Genomic DNA, 19012 nt, shown 5'->3' on the forward strand with positions numbered 1-19012 from the left:
CCATTGGCCAGCAGCGCGGGTGAGTCACCTAGGGTTTATATACATATCTATGACTTTCACTTTTCCATGGTAGCCTACTGTGAGAGGACATCACCGTATTCGCCTGTGTTACTTAATGGGAATAGGTAACTAGTAACGCTATAAGTTACAGTAACGCGTTACTTTGTAACGCGTTAGTCCCAACACTGGTTATAACAAATAAATAAATGCTATCTGTGAATCGGCTATAATCTTTGCTTCAGCTAAATCAACTTCAAACAGTCTAAACACTTGAAAAGTACTTATTGTGTACTGTATGTGCATCAGAAATATAATTATGACCCTCATCTCATTGTAATCAAATCAAACTTTATTTATATAGCAGTTTTAATACACAAAGGTGTATGAAGCAAAGTGCTCCACAAACAAAACAGACAATTTACACATAAAAACAATACTATCTCCCCCTTCCCAGGTAATAATCAGAGTAACACATAGCTTTGGGCTAAAAAAATAACACATATACATAATAAAAAGAGATACGGAATACGATATAATTCAGTTAAAAGCTAAATTAAAAAGGTGGGTCTTGAGTTTTCTTAAAAGTGTGAAATACTTTCTGCTGCATTGTACATTTACACATTTTGGGTGCGTTCAAACTCTTTTGTGAAGAGACATTTATAGATCATAAAACACATTTGTCTATACTTCTATGCATTTATTAATATTGAGATGGATCCAGCCATACATGTTTTCAGGAGCTCTGCCATGAAAGTGGGCACCATGCAGTCTTCTTTACTTCAGCCTGCCCAAATATGAACGTGATCTTCCTACTTGTGTCAAAATAAATGTCAGCTCTTCACCACAGACACAGCATTTAGGGTTTGGAGAGCAGATACTTATCTCAGGAAGTCATGATTCAAAATGGTGAATTTTGAAAGTTGAACATTTTGTTTTCTATTTAACCTGCAGTTTAGTTTTCCTTACACAGACATACATCTCAAAGGAATCATTTTAGACATCATTACAAGCATAATGGCACATGAACAGAAACTGCTTTAAACTGTAAAATGAGTGTCTGCTCCTCAATAGATTCTGCCTACTCTCCTCCTGTATATGATTATGCACCGCATACACCTTTAAATATTTTAAGTAAAAAAAACAAATGTGCATCATTTTTGGTAAAAATATGCAAACGAATATAATCAAACTACAGTCAAAGAGACATTGAATAAAAGCAATCCCTGTGTTCCCTCCAGTGTGGGAGAGAAACTCCCTCTGGAGGGAATACAGGGATTCTATTTATTTAAAATCCAATAGAACACACCCAAAAAGCAGAATAGGGCCTCTTTAAGAACGACAGCGTGTCAACATTAACACAAGTTGATAAATATTTGCAAAGGGCATTTGCAAATGACCTTGCCCTAAACACACATGGCTGTGTGTTGTGTGAGCGCTGCACCTCCGTGTGTCTCACTCTCCGGTGAAGGTGGGGTTGCTCACCGTGGTGGTGGCCGTCTGGAACAGAGGGTTGTCAGCCTGGCAACACACAAATCAAAATGCTTAGTTTCTTTCGTCTATGTTGTTTTTTAAGTCATTATGTTTTCAGGTATTCTGTGTGTCTCTTAAACACTTCTCAATAATTCATACGCTAATGAAGATAATTTCACACAAATGATACAATCATTTTTAATATAATAACATCTGAAATAAAGGGATATTTTCTTTAACACTAAAGTTTAAGTTTTAAAATCATATGAAACAAGCAAATACAAATTCCACACAGTCCCATTGATGCTTTTAAACAGCGCACACCACCACACAGAAGGAATACAAATTCTCAAACAACTTCTGGTAAATAATAATTAGTGTGCTTTCTAATGTTTTCAGTCTGCTGTTGAGTTTCATTGCATGGCATTAACAAGTTTTGAGTCAGCTCTTATATTGATATTTCATAAGAGTGGTAAAATAAATATTTATGTAAACTCATCAATATCCATGCCTTACCTTTTTTTCTGCAACAGCTGTGGGTCAATAGATGTATCAATCAATCAATCAATGTTTATTTATATAGCCCAATATCACAAATGTTACATTTGTCTCATGCCCCGGCCACACGAGGACGAAAACGGTCGTTTGCGTTACTGTTTAGTGTCATATAGACCGTTCGGCCACACGAGGACGACCGAATACAGCACTAAACGACTGCGGAAATGATAACGGGTCCCAAGGTGGATAGAACGGCATACGCAACGCTCTGGGGGGTCCAACAGCTCCGTCTGTACGCCCTATACGATCATTTTCTGATAATGATGAGGCAATAGCCCCGCCTCTCCCCACCTCTGCTGCTCACCCCCGCGTCAAAGTAAACTGCACACTGAATTCAGATTATTTATCTTTCTCTCGATATGGACATAAACGCGAGTGAAGTCTAATCTGACAGGACGGAGACACCTCTCAAACTACCTAAACTAGTTATAAATATGTTTAATTTTACTGTCGGCCGGGTCACTCATTACTGGATAAGCTGCTGCATGAAACAGACACTGGCGCTGTCCGAAGAGAGGGAGGAAAAAGAGAGGCTCCGTGTATTTTATTATTATATTATATAGAGTCGTTATTCATTTGTTTTAAAGCTCAATAAATAACAAAGAAGACCTTTGACCGGCACTTTTATAATTTTGTCGGAAGATTTAAACTTTAATACACGTTGACTGGCGAAAAACTCTGCCCGGTTCCCTCGGCCCCCACCGCGGAGAATAAACAGAAGGGCATCCATGACAACCATGCTTCTTCGCTGCTTTTGTGGAGGAAGTTACAGCGCCACGTACAGGCTCCTGCATATGTACTGCAGCTTCTCCAGCGGTTGGAGCTAAACGGAGCTGTCTCGTGTAGACAGACACTATCCGGTGAATATTGCGTGTGGACGGAAGCTTTTTTGCGATTGCGTTTGTGTTAATCCTATGCGTTTAGCCGTTTTCGTCCTCGTGTGGCCGGGGCATCAGTGGACTTCACAGTTTGTACAGAATATCAGTATGACAATACGACACCCTCTGTCCTTAGACCCTCACATCGTACAAGGACCCACAGTTTAAAGGGAAAAATGGGAGAAACCTCAGGGAGAGCAACAGAGGAGGGATCCCTCTCCCAGGACGAACAGACGTGCAATAGATGCCGTGTGTAAATTGAAAAGATAATACATTTGCAACATAGGTATTCCAAATGTTTGGAAATGCATGTGTGTATAATAGGAAGATGAATCCACGAGGATATCCATCCAGGACTTATGATCCAGGACCACAGCCACGACTCAAGATCTAGGGCTCGCGATCCAGGACACAGGACCGGAGGATCATCCATGACTCCGGATCCCGGCGTATATAGACACCAAAAAGAAAGACATTTGGGGAAGCTGGGTTAATCGGAACATGAGAGTACACAGGTATAGACAGAGAGAAGGAAGAAGTAAGATGTCCCCCGACAAACTAAGCCTATATCAGCAAAACTAGGGGCTGAATCTAATCAGCTCCAACTATAAGCTTTATCAAAAAGGAAGGTCTTAAGCGCACTCTTAAAAACAGATAGGGTGTCTGCCGCCCGAACACAAACTGGAAGCTGATTCCACAAATGTGGAGCTTGATAAGAAAAGGCTCTGGCTCCCATTGTACTTTTAGAGACTCTAGGAACAACCAACAACCCTGCATTCTTGGAACGCAATGCCCTAGTAGGACAGTAGGGTATAATGAGTTCTTTAAGGTAAGATGGCGCCTGCCCATTAAGGGCTTTGTAGGCGAGAAGAAGAATTTAAAATTATATCCTGTGTTCTATAGGGAGCCAGTGTAAGGCAGCCAGAACAGGAGTAATGTGGTCCCTTTTCCTAACTCTGGTTAGTACACGAGCTGCAGCATTTTGAATCAGCTGAAGCGACTTGACTGACTTCTTGGTACACCCTGATAATAAGGAGTTACAATAATCCAGCCTTGAAGTAACAAATGCATGGACTAGTTTCTCTGCATCGTTTTGAGGCAAGATATGCCTGATTTTTGCAATGTTACGTAGATGGAAGTAGGCGGTCCTTGAAATTGATTTTATGTGGGCGTTAAAGGATAAATCCTGATCAAATATAACACCAAGATTCCTTACAGTCTCACTGGAGGCCAAATGAATGCCATCCATAGTTAGTATATCTTTAGATATTTTATTTCGTAGATTCTTCGGGCCAAGTACAATAACTTCAGTTTTGGTCGTGTTTAACATCAAAAAGTTTAAGGTCATCCATGTTTTTAAGTCCTTGAGGCAGTCTTGAATTGTATTTAGATGATTAATTTCATCAGGCTTGATTGATAAATATAGTTGAGTATCATCCGCATAATATTGCCGAACGGAAGCATATATAATGTGAACAAAATAGGTCCGAGCACTGAGCCCTGTGGCACTCCATGGCTAACTTTGGTTTGCGTGGAAGATTCATCATTGACACGTACAAACTGAGAGCGTTCAGATAGATAGGACCTAAACCAGCCTAAAGCAGTTCCCTGTATGCCAACTAAGTGCTCTAGTCTTTGCAATAAGATATCATGGTCGATAGTATCAAATGCAGCACTGAGATCGAGCAAAACAAGAATAGAGACAAGTCCCTTGTCTGAGGCTATTAGAATGTCATTTGTGACTTTAACCAGAGCTGTCTCTGTGCTATGATGTGTTCTAAAGCCCGACTGAAAATCTTCAAATAAATCATTGTTTTTTAAGTAATCATACAGCTGTTTTGCGACCGCTTTCTCAATATTTTTTGAGAGGAACGGAAGATTATAAATAGGTCTATAGTTGGCTAAAACCATATTCATAATATTTAATAAAGAAGTGCTAATTAATGGAAAAACTTCCTTCAACAGCTTAGTTGGAATTGGGTCTAAGATACACGTTGATGGTTTAGAAGAGAGAATCATTTAATTTAATTGTTCAAGGTTTATGGCTGAAAAGCATTCTAGTTTACTATCTAGTGTAATATAATAGTGCTATGGGAATAGAAGGCTCAATAGAGCTGTGGCTTTCTGTCAGCCTAGCTACAGTGCTGAAAAGAAATCTTGCATTATTCTTATTCTCATCTATTAATGAAGAGTAGTAGGCTGCTCTCGCTTTACGCAGTGCTTTCTTATATTCATTGAGAGTAATATGCCAAATTAAACGAGATTCTTCAAGTTTAGTGGAACGCCATATCCTTTCAAGTTGTCTCGACTTTTGCTTTATTGTGCGGGTTTCGGCATTATGCCATGGAGCTAATCTATGTTGTTTTATTTTCTTCTTTTTCAAAGGAGCAACAGAGTCTAATTTTATTCGCAGCGCATCTGTAGCACTATCAACAACATGATCAATTTGAGGTGGTGTACATTTTGTATAGGTTTCCTCCCCTACATGCAGACATGCTATCGAGTTAAGTATTGGTGGAATCTCTTCCTTAAATTTGGCTATAGCACTAACAGATAGGTTTCTGCTGCAGGAGCTTTTGACTAATGCTTTGTAGTCTCGTAACAGTACTTCAAAAGTTACTAAGAAATGGTCAGATAAAGCAGGATTATGTGGTTCGACTAATAGTTGCTCAATTTCAATACCATAAGTCAGAACAAGGTCGAGAGTGTGATTATAACAGTGGGTTGGTTTATTTACACTCTGACAGAAACCAACAGAATCTAATATAGAGTTAAATGCAACAGTAAGGCTATTTTTATCATCGTCAACATGAATATTAAAGTCACCTACGATAATTACTTTATCTGTTTTAAGAACCAAAGTTGATAAAAACTCAGAGAATTCAGATAAGAATTCTGAATAAGGACCTGGTGCACGGTACACTGTAACAAATAAGATTGGCTGCAAAGTTTTCCAGGTCGGATGCGCAAGACTAAAAATGAGACTTTCAAAGGAGGTATAATTTAATTTTGGTTTAGTATTGATAAGTGAACTTGAGTCAAAGATTGCTGCAACTCCACCTCCTCGGCCCGTGCCTCGGGCAATATGAGTATTGATATGGCTGGGTGGAGTGGCCTCATTTATGCTGACATATTCTTCATGTCTCAACCAAGTTTCAGTGAGACAGCATATATCAATATTATAATCTGATATTAAATCATTTACCAATATTGCTTTAGATGCTAGAGATCTTATGTTTAAGAGACCACATTTAATATTCCTGTTTTGTTGCACTGTAGTAGTTGTTACATTTACTTTTATTAGGTTATTATGTATGACACCTCTATTAGGTTTTACCTTAAATTGTCCTTGGGCAGACACACACACCGCTAATATTGGGTATTTTATTGGGTTCGGGATTCCTATGGATGACTGCCTAGGAGAGAGCGCATAGAAGCGTGTAAGACTGCGACTCCTCCTCCTGGTCTCAACTCCAGTTTGTCATGGATTAAGTCCACAAAGCCCTGAAATGTTTGCTGAAATGAGATTTGCACCTTCCAAAGTAGGATGAATGCCATCTCTCTTAATCAGACCAGGTTTTCCCCAGAAGGCTGTCCAATTATTTACGAAGCCCACATTGTTTGCTGGGCACCACCAAGACAACCAGTGCTGAAATGATGACATGCGCAGGGGTGCACATAACTTTTTTGCCCTGGTTCTCAAAGGAGCACCTGGAGATGTTGCTTGGTGCTCATCCTTAAAATGAAATAAACCGTAACTTTTGAGGGGGTCTTGACTTTATTTGCCAGACACACAGCACTGAACACACATGCAGAGGTGAACACAGAACACACATGCAGAGGTGAACACAAGACAACATTAGCACGACCAGTAATCCTACAAGCTGTCATCACTACCCTCCTGACTGTTCTCCTCTCTGTCTTCCTCTCTGTCAGACATGGTAGCTGATGATGTAGGCCTACTACTTTCTCTCTGGTTGAGTCTGTGATTAGCTGCTTGCAAGTCAACAGCTGGTTTTGGGTCGAAAGTCTCTGTTGTCATCTTAGACAAGTGGATGTAATCAAATAAGTATGTGAACATAACCAATAACCTACCATAGCCAATAACAAATGAATGTAACTTATTTTATTTGTGTTGTTCATTCATATCTTATTTAAATGCATTTTTTTTTTGTATGTCTCCAGTTTTAAAGGATATTTTTGGTTACTGTATGCATTGGAATTATTTCAAACCTATTTATCCCAATAATTATTTGGAGGAGTGCCTTGGAAATATGTGTTTACATAAATTGTGACCAAACTGTTTGAACTTAGACTAAAGTGAACTATCTAAACACTCAGAGTCCTTTACCTCACTGAGCTGTAGTATCAGCCTCTCAGTCTGACTGGAGAGGACTCTCCCTCCACATTATTGTAGACACATCTTCTTCTTATATCCGTTAGAGCAGCTAGCACCAGATTCTAATAACAACACCGGGCGGTGCGCCCTTCTCTCTCTCCCTCGCTCACTCGCACTTTGGCTGTGAGCTGCGGGTGCCAGATAAGCCAACATCCCCCATTTTCATCACTTACAGCGCCCATCGTACAGGGCAAATGAAACGTGTAACCGGGGTGAAAAGGGTGTTACATTTACTTAATTATGAATATTGTTACATCAAGGCCGAAAATTAGGATGAGCCCCAACGGTCAAAAATGTTTTTTTTTCCTCCCAGAACTGCCAGCGCAGCGCCTCCCCAGATCTGGGCGATCTAGGCGATCCCTAGGCGAACATCTATAACGCCAGTGCTACGGGCCGACCCTGAGTTCATATGCAACTCGCAAATATCTTTCTCTCTCCTCTCTCCTCTCTTTTCTCTTCTCCCTTCTCTCTCTCCCTCTCTCTCTCAATTTTGGTACGCAAATGCGCCTTTTTTCAAATGACCAGGTGCTCATTTTTTGGCGGAGGTGCGCATGCGCACCTGCGCACCAGTTATGTGCAGCCCTGTTTATAATCCTGAACGTCACCAAGCGCTCTGGTCCCATGGATGTATAATAAGAACTGGATACAGCGTGGGAGGCGGGGCCTCATTCATTCCTATGAGAGTTGCTCAATGGCGCATGATGACAAAATGGCCCAACTTTTGAGAGAGCGAAACGTCACAGATTACCCGGCATGCCTGAGAAGTACCCGTATGTGCACTCATAGAGCATGCGCAACTTTAACCATGCCGCCCAAAAGGCTCGTTCACAATAAGCACGTTAATTTGCGTACACGTAACAGCACCGTGCGTTCATGAGTCATGACAGCATGGTACTGGATTTATATTAACGAGGCGGCAGTTAGCAGCTAGCATCAATCGTTATGTACTTTTATATTACGCTGACATCAGGATCTAGTGATATCCAAGCAACAGAGCTTCATTTAGCATGATACTTGTGTGGGTTGTACATGAAACCACTTGGTAATATATACAAATGTATATGTTGAAGCCTGTTATGATCAATTGTGAGTTAAAACGTTATCTAAAAAGTAAAGCTGATGATGGATTACTGTGGTGGAGTTAAAATAACAATAGCCTATTTCTTTTTGAAATGTGATGGAGTAAAAGGATAGTAACTGTGATTATTCATGTTAAGTAGCCCACAAGTAACTAAAACAATTGCAAGTGCAATAAGAAGCTACAGGAACGTTAATCTACGTCGGTAATATTAACTTTATTTAATACAACATTTACGGTACAAGATTTACATCATACAGCCCATGTGGTATAATATTTTACAAATGATGAATTACAGCAAACATGTGCAATATATCCATTATTACAGCTCCGTGGGCTGGCAGTAGGGCGATATGGTCTGTTGTTATTGTGCATCCATGGGTAAAGATAAACGCATGTAGTGCTGAACACGTAACTTGAACGTGCAGGGCAGCGCGGTCCCGTGGGTTAGATGCACGTTCATAATGCAGAGGGAAATAACTCTCAGAATAACGTTATTAGCACATTTTTACAGCTTGAGGAACGAATGTTTTTAATAAGGGCTATACAAGTGTTCATACTGGGTAGTTAATTTAGTTTAAAAAAAATTATCCAACGAGTTACAGACCACTCTTTCCCCATGTAAGTCAATGGGAAAAAGTGTTTCCGGGCCCAGCAACCAAAAGGAAGTGTAGTACCGCCGTTTGACCAGCACGAATATTCTCATCAGACTCCGGCGCACTTCCTGGGGGCTTGTCTGGTCCCAGCTGTGTGCATCACTTTTTAGTGTCCCCTGGTCTCCCAGCTGTGTGCGTCACTCTTTAGTGTCCCCTGGTCTCCCAGCTGTGTGCGTCACTCTTTAGTGTCCCCTGGTCTTCCAGCTGTGTGCGTCACTCTTTAGTGTCCCCGTTGTGTTTTGAGCTTCTTGCAGCGTTTTGTATTTGCAGCGTTTGGTTTCTGCAGCGTTTAGTAAACGCTGCGCATGTTTCCTCAAGTTGCTGAATGTTTTCTAAATGCTGCATGTGTTGTCAAATTGCTGAAGATGTTTCTTCATTTGCATGTATTATAGCACATTTTTTTTTAAATTTACATCGGTTTTGAAACTGCAGCGCGTTTCTCCTGATGTTGGGCTGTTTTAACGTACAGTATTTGCCCATATCGGCCACCATACTTATCATATTGAACATACATAATGTACATAAATGAACATAAAGTACCCTCTACATGTAATCATGTCAATATGTGTTTGGAGTTGTGGTGGAGGGAAGGACTCTGCACAAACTGCTCTCCATGACTGAATATCCTGACCACCCTCTCCATCAGCTGCTGGACACACAGCAGAGATTATTCTCCACACAGGACAGATACAGGAAATGTTCCATCTGGAATAACCCTCCACAACGCCTCCCCTATGATTAGCAGATAACTCACAGCTTCATAGTCTGTCATTTATTTTTGACTATATTTTCCAGTCTGCTTTTTCCATTGCAATAACCCTAAACAACTTGTACATACTTACTCACACTGCTTCACTGCATTTATTTAAATACATGCCAATTTACAGTCAATGTTTAGGAGTTGTAAAGCTTACCTGCAAATAGCACAGCTAACTCTTCCCTTGCCTTTGCAGTGTGGGTGACTGCTGTCCTGTGGGTATTCACATTTACACTCAGTTTGTAGATAGGGTCACTGTCCATGTGTCTTTAATTCCCAGTGGTCTTATGGTGAAAGACTTGTCTTCAATACATAGGTCTGCTGTCACTGTGACATTAAAATAAATCTGGAGAGGGAAGGCAGGGTTAAAGAGTCAGAGGTGTAAAATATGTATTGTGACACTTTAAATATATAAAAAACACACACTGGTTTTAATGGTAAACTTGTGAAAGCCACATTCTTTATCCCCCCTTGTACTTATATTAATTTCAATGGAACTCTCCCTTCCAGCTTCTTTAATTTGTATAGTAATCTGTTTTATGTCTTAAGTGCCTTTGTACATGCCTCTTTACCACAGTCTTCTTGGGTGTTGGCTTCAGATGAAAAGTGCTTTTTTACCACAAATTTAAAAAAAAAAACAGATATATTTGAAAGTTAAAGCAGCACGGACGTATTTCTTTACTCCAGGAAATTCAGGACTGGCGGTGAAGATATTTCAGGTGAAATGTGCTGCAACAAGTTTCTCAACCCGCTATGCTCACTTCCCCCTTGGAGACTGCACTGCCCGCGTTATATGGGGGGGTCGCTTTAGGTGCACTGCTCTGGTGAGTTCTGTGTTGTTTTTTTTCAGCAGGTTGAACAGTTGATTGCTGTTCTCGTGGTGTCGCTGTGTTTGCCATGAAACAGTAAGTAATTTTGTGTGCTTGGGGATGAATGCACACAAAACTTGACTCATTAGCGCTCCCTACAAAACTTTAATAAAGCAGCCTTCACTTTATGTTAAAACCTAGATATATGATACAGTGTGTGCACATGTATCACATATTGTCTTAAAATAATACTTTTTTGTGTGTAATTTGGCCATTTTGAGGCGATTACCTTTTTTAAGTGTTATTAAAAGGTTTCAGTTGCATGCAACACCCTTGCAGTGGCATCGCTTCCATTTTGAGACATTGCCATGAAACAGAGAAGTAGTTATATTTTTCAAACTGTTCCAAATTTCTTGAATAATAATCCTGGCCTGAGGACTTTTACAGGTCAATATGGTTTAATAATTATAGTGACACCTACTAGCAACAATAAGTCAGCCCTATATGATAGACATCATCCACTTTACATTAAATTACATTGTATGTTCCTCACATGATGTAGGGCAACATAATGGTTGTTAGGCGTGTGTTATAGCACCACATAATAGAGAGGGGAAGTGGTGTAAGATTCATGCATTTTGTAAATTCTTCATTCAATATGTCATATATACACTCTCACTCCATAATCGTCCAGGAGCGACGTTTGGTCAGGGTCCCGTGGCATGCAGTTGTGACGCTCCTAGGCTCCTTCAGCTTCATAAAGGGACGCAAATAGCTTTCAACTGATTGCAATGTATTCCCATCTGCGGCGGGATTTGACGCTCATGGAAGCACGGCATTCGTTTGTGTCGACTGCCCTTAAAAGGCAATGTGAGCGTCCATTCCCATTGGATAACGGAGAATTGTAGACCCGGAAGTAAGTATTCCCCTTACTGTCGATTGATTTTACAGTGATGTCTGCACTACTCATCGACTAAAAAACACCAGATTATCCTTGTTAATTACACAACATTGATTGGTTTAAATTGTGTGCAATGCTTTTGTATTTTTCCCCTTCGATTCGGAGAAACAAATATTTTTTCGGAGTTTTTGGATGGCAGAAGACACTACACTACCCAGAATCCCCAGCTATCGTTTAGGACTACACCATGTGCTCTGTTTGACAAACCCCGTGATTAGTTCTCAAGCTCTGTGATTGGTTGACCTCCAACTGCATTCCATATGAAAAAAAAAAACGTTTCGTAAAAGATAAAATCATACTTTATTCAGCAGTGCTTGCTTTACTCTTTGAAAGTCATCACATGAATGCATTGTAATAAATGGTTCGGCTGCATTAAATATATTACACATCTGTCGTAGTTCTTTATTTATCTACAGAGATCGGGCTCAGAATAGACCGGAAACTATTCTTTTACCGTTCAGTTTGAATTTCACAATAAAGTTAGTAGTAATATTTTGTTTTGATATGATTGTTTTTTATTAACTACTAGACCGCTGGGTCATGTTAAGACCATCTTTTCTGTGTTGCTGTGGGTTTTTTCCATCGCTTTTGTGTTACAAATATCAAAACAATAACTAAATATATCCGTCGTAAACTAAACCAGAAACAGCAGTATATTTGATTTTGTTAACACTGTAAACTTGACAGCTTTTTAACCCAAACCACCTACTGGTTAAAGCACGCTATTACACGTTTAGAGTAATACAATGCAGGTAGATTGTGTTGCTTTTTAATGACTGTTTAAAATGCCTTTTTCTTAATGTATTTTATTATTATTAACTACTTGCTGCTAGGGACGCTGCTATTGATATTATTTCTGTTATGTTGTGTAACTGTTTAATGGTGTTATCTTTATTGCTACCCCCTTCCCCGTCAATGTATAGTGTTGGTCCACAGCGCAAACGTATTAGTTTAACAAAATCCGTTGTGGCATAGATAGCCTACGTTATTTTCCCCTGTGAAATTCTCCATTTACTCAACAATAACACATAATTATCCTTGTGTTTATTTATTTGTTTGATTGATAAACACAAGTTGGAGTCCGTCAGGACCGAGGGTCGGAGCAGCTCATTTGCTTTAGAGAATATTACACCGGGAAGTAAGTATTCTCTCCGCTTCGCTTGACAAACCCCGCAACCCTGTCTCCTAAAAATTACGTTCCCACAGAACTAAACTGCATTCTCAATTACGTTTAGCTAGAAACGTATTTTCTCCCACGTTACGTTCGTTATGAACGTATCTTAAATACGTTTATTTTCTACATATCTTCTAGAAGCATATTTTCTCCCACGTTACGTTCGTTATGAACGTATCTCAAATACGTTTATTTTCTACATATCTTCTAGAAACATATTTTCTCCCACGTTACATTTCTTATGAACGTATCTTAAATACGTTTATTTTCTACATATCTTTGCCATTTATTGTCTTGCTTATAATAATTATAATAGTCATTTATAAATATCATTTTAGAGCACACATTTGAAATCAGTAGGCGAGGCTGTAATTTCGCCAGCTGTTACTCTCATGAGCGAGGCAGAAAATAATAGTTTTTAACATGCCAAAAAGCTGCTGTGTCATTCAAACAAATCCAGAGTTAAGTGTTTCTGTACTTCCTCCAAGAAGAAAGGACAGTAACAGAAGATCTCTGTGACGCCAGATGTGGTGTTGTTAATGCAATATGATATCCGAAAAAAAATTCAGTTTAGGATGGCCGAAGACACTACCCTACCCATAATCCCCAGCTATCGTTTGGGACTACAGTCCCGTTGACAAATCCTGTGATTAATCTTCAAGCTCTGGGATTGGATGTTGGAGTGGTAGTGCGCCAAGGTTACGCCGAGCGTCAAGCTCTTTGAAATGGAACGAAACCACGGCAGACTATTCAAAACTGGACTCGAACGCCCCCCAGAACTACACATGCTGGCTATTGTGTTTCGCAACATGTTCTCTATGGCACGTCTCTACTGGGAATTGTAGTTTTAAAAAGACGTTTTCGTTTTTCCAAAAATTAGAAGTTGACAGTATTAAACTGTGTACAGCCCTGGAGGTTTAGGCGATAGGAAATAAATTGGTGTGTACAAATTTAAAACATGTAATTAGTAATTACATGTTTTAAATTTGTACACCAATTTTCACCCATTTAATAATTACTAATTACTACATGGGGGAAAATCGCTTGTATCCATAATGGGTAGCATTAATATATACCCACATTACAGCTCATTGTTACTTTGTAATTCTACTCTACTACAATTCAGAGGTTAACCTGGTATTTTTACTCCACTACATTTATTTTAGTTACTTTGCAGATTCTGATTAATGATGTGAAATGTAAACAACCCTTAAATCAGACTTTAGTTACACCTGAGTAAAATTCAGGGAAAGGTGATTGTCAAGTGCCAACAATCAGGAGAGATATTTGATAGTTGGTGCTTGAGAAGACTAAACATTTATCTGCAGATCTCTATAAAGTATATTCATTACTCGTTATTCTCTACTCATAGTTAATTAAAGACTGTATATTATGGCTATTTTGCACATCCCTTTCAAGATTTCAAGATTTTCTAAGGTTTATTGACATATCATATACACAACTAGTGTAGTTATGCAATGAATGAAAAACTTGGGTCACAGGTTCCTCAACAGTGCATTACAAGACATCTATCAATATCTGTGTATACCTCCACCATTAAACTGTCATATTCTGCACATTTCTTATTCTATCTACATACATAAGAGTATAATTAATGTGTATAATATCAGTTAAAAGAAGTGCTTCAACATAGTTAACATTGCAGGAAAGCAATATTAGACGTTAAGTACTTTGTCAGTCTTAATATTTATCTGTAGATACCCCCAATGCTTTTTTCTTATTTGAAAGAAGACCTTAAACTAAAGTATTCTTTAATGTGTTAATAAAGGTTAATTAGTTTGTCTGTTTTGCACCTCCTCCTATTAATATCTTTGTACATCCTGCACTAAACTGTTTTATTGTAGAGATCACTTACAGTATCTTCTTGATTTTTTTATATTCTATACTTCTATCATTGACCTTCTACTTTCCCCTGAAAGTATGTACTCTTAATATGTTTTCATGAAATAACATTATTCAACAAAAATAACATTATTCAACAAAAATAATTCAATAACGTTCTTTAACCACTAGGCGGTGCACACAAGGTACACACAGCATACTAATAATAACTTTGTATTATTAGTGTAGGACACTTATGTATGTATAACATCTGAAGATGTGTAGTTTTATTCATGTTTTTACATAATTTTACAGGATATTGCTATACTATTTCTCATGTTTTACTTCTACACATTAATATCTGATTTGTAAAACATCACAGACAGAAAGGCATATCCGTAATTTAAAGGTAAGCTATTGCAATTGTGATTCCATAGATGTGTCTCCCATCACCCAAATCCCCTGACTATTCTCTCAACTCAGTATTTACATTCTTATATTCAAAGAAAATCAGTAATATCTTTAAAAACTATAAATCCTTTTCTATCAGCTGTGCACCGTTATGGTGTAAATATAACCTATCTACCAATTGGATCAAATATAAAAGTCAGCCGAATTAGTATTGATACTGCAAGGAGACGTATTTTGTGAAAAGAAATGCAAGATGTTGTTTAATTGTTGATATATTTATGATCCACGTCGCATATTCAGTTTTGGCGGCAGTTCTTCAAGTTTGTCCAGAAGTCTTCTCAGCAGGGCTCTATAAATAGAGAACTACAGCAGATGTGTAATATTTAATGCAGCCGAACCATGTATTACAATGCCGTTATGTGATGACTTCCAAAGAGAAAAGCAAGAACACTCGGAATAAAGTATTATTTTATTTTGAATTTTTTTTTCCGGATATCATATCGCATTAACATCATATCCCAACATGCATTGCAGCTAAAATATCCAATCAACGAGCTTCAAGCTGAGGATCTTGGGTAATCTGTTCAGTGGGTTTTTGGTGTGTATCCTCGAAATGTTCCTTTTATAGGCCTACGTCTGTTTCCGGTGACTTTATTTACGGCTAAAAAGCCCAAGATTATAGAATTAAACGAATAAATAAAAACAAGGATAATTGTGTGTTATTGTTGAGTAAATAACAGTGTGTTATTTAGAAAAGAATAACAAATTAGAAGGAAAAAAAGATTTAAAAAAATACAGATTTCAGTATTTTGAGGCTCTAAGCCCCATTTATTTTCCTCACAGACGGGAAAAAAAGTCCGACATTATACGATTTAAAATAAAAAGATAAAACACTGGCATGTAATTTACGTTAGAATAAATAGAATGGTTTTGAATAATAGATGAGAGTAAAACGCACGTCACTTTACAGCCCCGCCCACTTTTGGGGAAACCAACGCTGTCATTTGAACGGCGATCAAGCCTGAAGCCACAGAGCTCTTCTTTTACTGTCCTTTCTTCTTAGAGGAAGTACAGAAACACGTAACTCTGGATTTGTTTTAATGTTTGAGGTGCAACAAACGACACAGCAGCTTTTTGGCATGTTAAAACTATTATGTTCTGCCTCGCTCATGAGAGTAACAGCTGGCGAAATTACAGCCTCGCCTACTGATTTCAAATGTGTGCTCTAAAATGATATTTATAAATGACTTATCATTATTATAAGCAAGACAATAAATGGCAAAGATATGTAGAAAATAAACGTATTTAAGATACGTTCATAACGAACGTAACGTGGGAGAAAATACGTTTCTAGCTAAACTTAATTGAGAATGCAGTTTAGTTCTGTGGGAACGTAATTTTTAGGAGACAGGGTTGAACCCTGTGATAGTCCTCAAGCTCTGTGATTGGAGAGTGTGCTCCGAGGGTTACGCAGAGTGTCGAACAGCACTTGAAATGGGATGGAACCACGGCAGACTGTCCAAAACCGGATTTGAACGGGTCCACCGCGTCCCCAGAACTACACATGCTGGCTATTCTGTTTCGCAACATGTTCTCTATCTATGGCACGTCTCTGGGAATTGTAGTTATAAAATACGTTTTTGTATTTCCCATAATAAGAAGTTGCCAGTATTAAACTGTGTACATCCCTGGAGGTTTAGGAAACACTCACATTTAAAACATATAATTAATAAATGGGTGAAAATTGCTTGTGCCCATAATGGGCAGCATTAATATATATACCCACATGCCAGCTAAGGTCAGAAGAGCTTTATTTAACAGCTGGTCTTATGTTTGTGACCCCTGTTGTTAATTGATAACATTATATTACATTACATTAATTGATAAGCCTGAAACATGCACTTGTCAAGGTTCAGAGGCACATTTTGCAAATATGGCAGTAGCCATCGATCAGCTTAAGATAATATATACTTTAGTGATCCCAAGTTGGAAACATTTGCGTTACATCAGCATGTGTAACAGTTGTAAATATGCAGTGGTGTTTATTTACATCATTTAGTATAATCACACAAATTCTGTGTTTTATATTTAATAATTCTGTGTTCTTTATTTATTGATTGTTCAATACCTGACAAGGCCGGAGATTAAATATCTACATACATCTTATAAGAGTATAATACATATGTATAATATCAGTTAAAATAAGTGCTTCAACATAGTTAACATTGCTGGAGGTATACACACATATTGATAGATGTCTTGTAATGCACTATTGAGGAACCTGCGACCCAAGTTCTTCATTCAATGCATAACTACACCATAGTTGTGTAGGCCTATATGATATGTCAATAAACCTTAGAAAATCTTGAAATCTTGAAAGGGATGTGAAAAATAGTCATTATATACAGTCTTTAATTAACTATTAGTAGAGAATAACGAGTAATGAATATACTTTATAGGGATCCTATTAATATCTAATAATAAAAATAATGAAATTCAATAACATGCTTTAACCACTAGGTGTCCCTTTATATCAGCTGTGCACCTTTATGGTGTAAATACAGCCTATCTACCAATTGGATCAAATATAAAAGTCAGCCGAATTAGTGTTGATACTGCAAGGAGACGTATTGTGTGAAAATAAATGTAAGATGTTGTTTAATTGCTGATATATATATGATCCACCTCACGTTTTCAGTTCATCATGTTTGTCTAGAAGTCTTCTCAGCAGGGCTTTATAAATACAGAACTACGGCAGATATGTAATATTTAATGCAGCCGAACCGTGTATTACAATGCCGTTATGTGATGACTTTCAAAGAGAAAAGCAAGCACACTCGGAAAAAAGTATTTTTTTAAATTTCTTTTAAATTTTTTCGGTCTGTTTCCGGTATTTGTTAATGACGATGTGCTCTGAGATGTGAGACTGGAATTGCACAGGGGAAAATAACGTATCTTTAGATGCGGATTTTGTTAAACTAATACGTTTGCGCTGTGGACCAACACTATACATTGACGGGGAAGGGGGTAGCAATAAAGATAACACCATTAAACAGTTACACAACATAACAGAAATAATATCGATAGCAGCGTCCCTAGCAACCACCTTGGTAACAATAAAAACGTTCTATGGACGCAATTTCCTTTAGTAATCTTCGTAATAACTAGGAAACTAAAGATCATGTACATCCACTGCACACATAATCTGAAATAACAATTGCAATCAGTTGAAAGCTATTTGCGTCCCTTTATGAAGCTGAAGGAGCCTAGGAGCGTCACAACTGCACGCCACGGGACCCTGACCAAACGTCGCTCCTGGACGATTATGGAGTGAGAGTGTGTTGGTCATGACGAAGACGCTGAAGTAAGAAGAGTGACAGTCAGCAGCGTAGCATAGCTGCCTTGTAATGTGAGGCCGACACGCATTCATGTTGTCTCGTCCTGATTGGCCAACACACTCTCACTCCCTAAGCGTCCAGGAGCGACGTTTGGTCAGTGTCCGTGGCGTCCAGTTGTGACGCTCCTAGGCTCCTTCAGCGTCATAAAGGGACGCAAATAGCTTTCAACTGATTGCAATGTATTCCCATCTGCGGCGGGATTTGACGCTCATGGAAGCACGGCATTCGTTTGTGTCGGCTGCCCTTAAAGGCAATGTGAGCGTCCATTCCCATTGGATAACGGAGAATTGTACACCCGGAAGTAAGTATTCCTCTTACTGTCGATTAATTTTACAGTGATATCTGCACTACTCATCGACTAAAAAACACCAGATTATCCTTGTTAATTACACAACATTGATTGGTTTAAATTGTGTGCAATGCTTTCACTGCAAAAATTACTGATCTTGCCAAGAGTTGCCATCTTATATCAAGCCATAAATTCTTACTGGACTTGTTTTGAGAATAATGTACTATGCAAGAGCTGCTTGTGTAAGATGATGAAGCTTCTTTTAAGAACATTAGACTTCTGAATTCTTATTTGGTCAGCAAATCTTGAAATAAGGTATTTTACAAACAAAT

The 19012-nt window shown here is 38.5% G+C and overlaps 1 protein-coding gene across 1 annotated transcript in view; it reads right to left on the bottom strand.

Annotated features, from left to right (window-relative positions):
* Nucleotides 1-446: 446 nt before the first annotated feature.
* The window catches only part of LOC117536959 (integrin beta-2-like), a 56195-nt gene continuing 37629 nt past the window's right edge, over nucleotides 447-19012 (bottom strand). The window contains 4 exon segments of the mRNA XM_034202076.1: nucleotides 447-1518; nucleotides 1764-1776; nucleotides 9954-10034; nucleotides 10036-10142. Coding sequence (XP_034057967.1) covers nucleotides 1453-1518; nucleotides 1764-1776; nucleotides 9954-10034; nucleotides 10036-10142 — 267 coding nt within the window. The 3' untranslated portion in view covers nucleotides 447-1452.

This window comes from Gymnodraco acuticeps, unplaced genomic scaffold, assembly GCF_902827175.1.
Source record: "Gymnodraco acuticeps unplaced genomic scaffold, fGymAcu1.1, whole genome shotgun sequence".
Classification (NCBI taxonomy): domain Eukaryota; kingdom Metazoa; phylum Chordata; class Actinopteri; order Perciformes; family Bathydraconidae; genus Gymnodraco; species Gymnodraco acuticeps.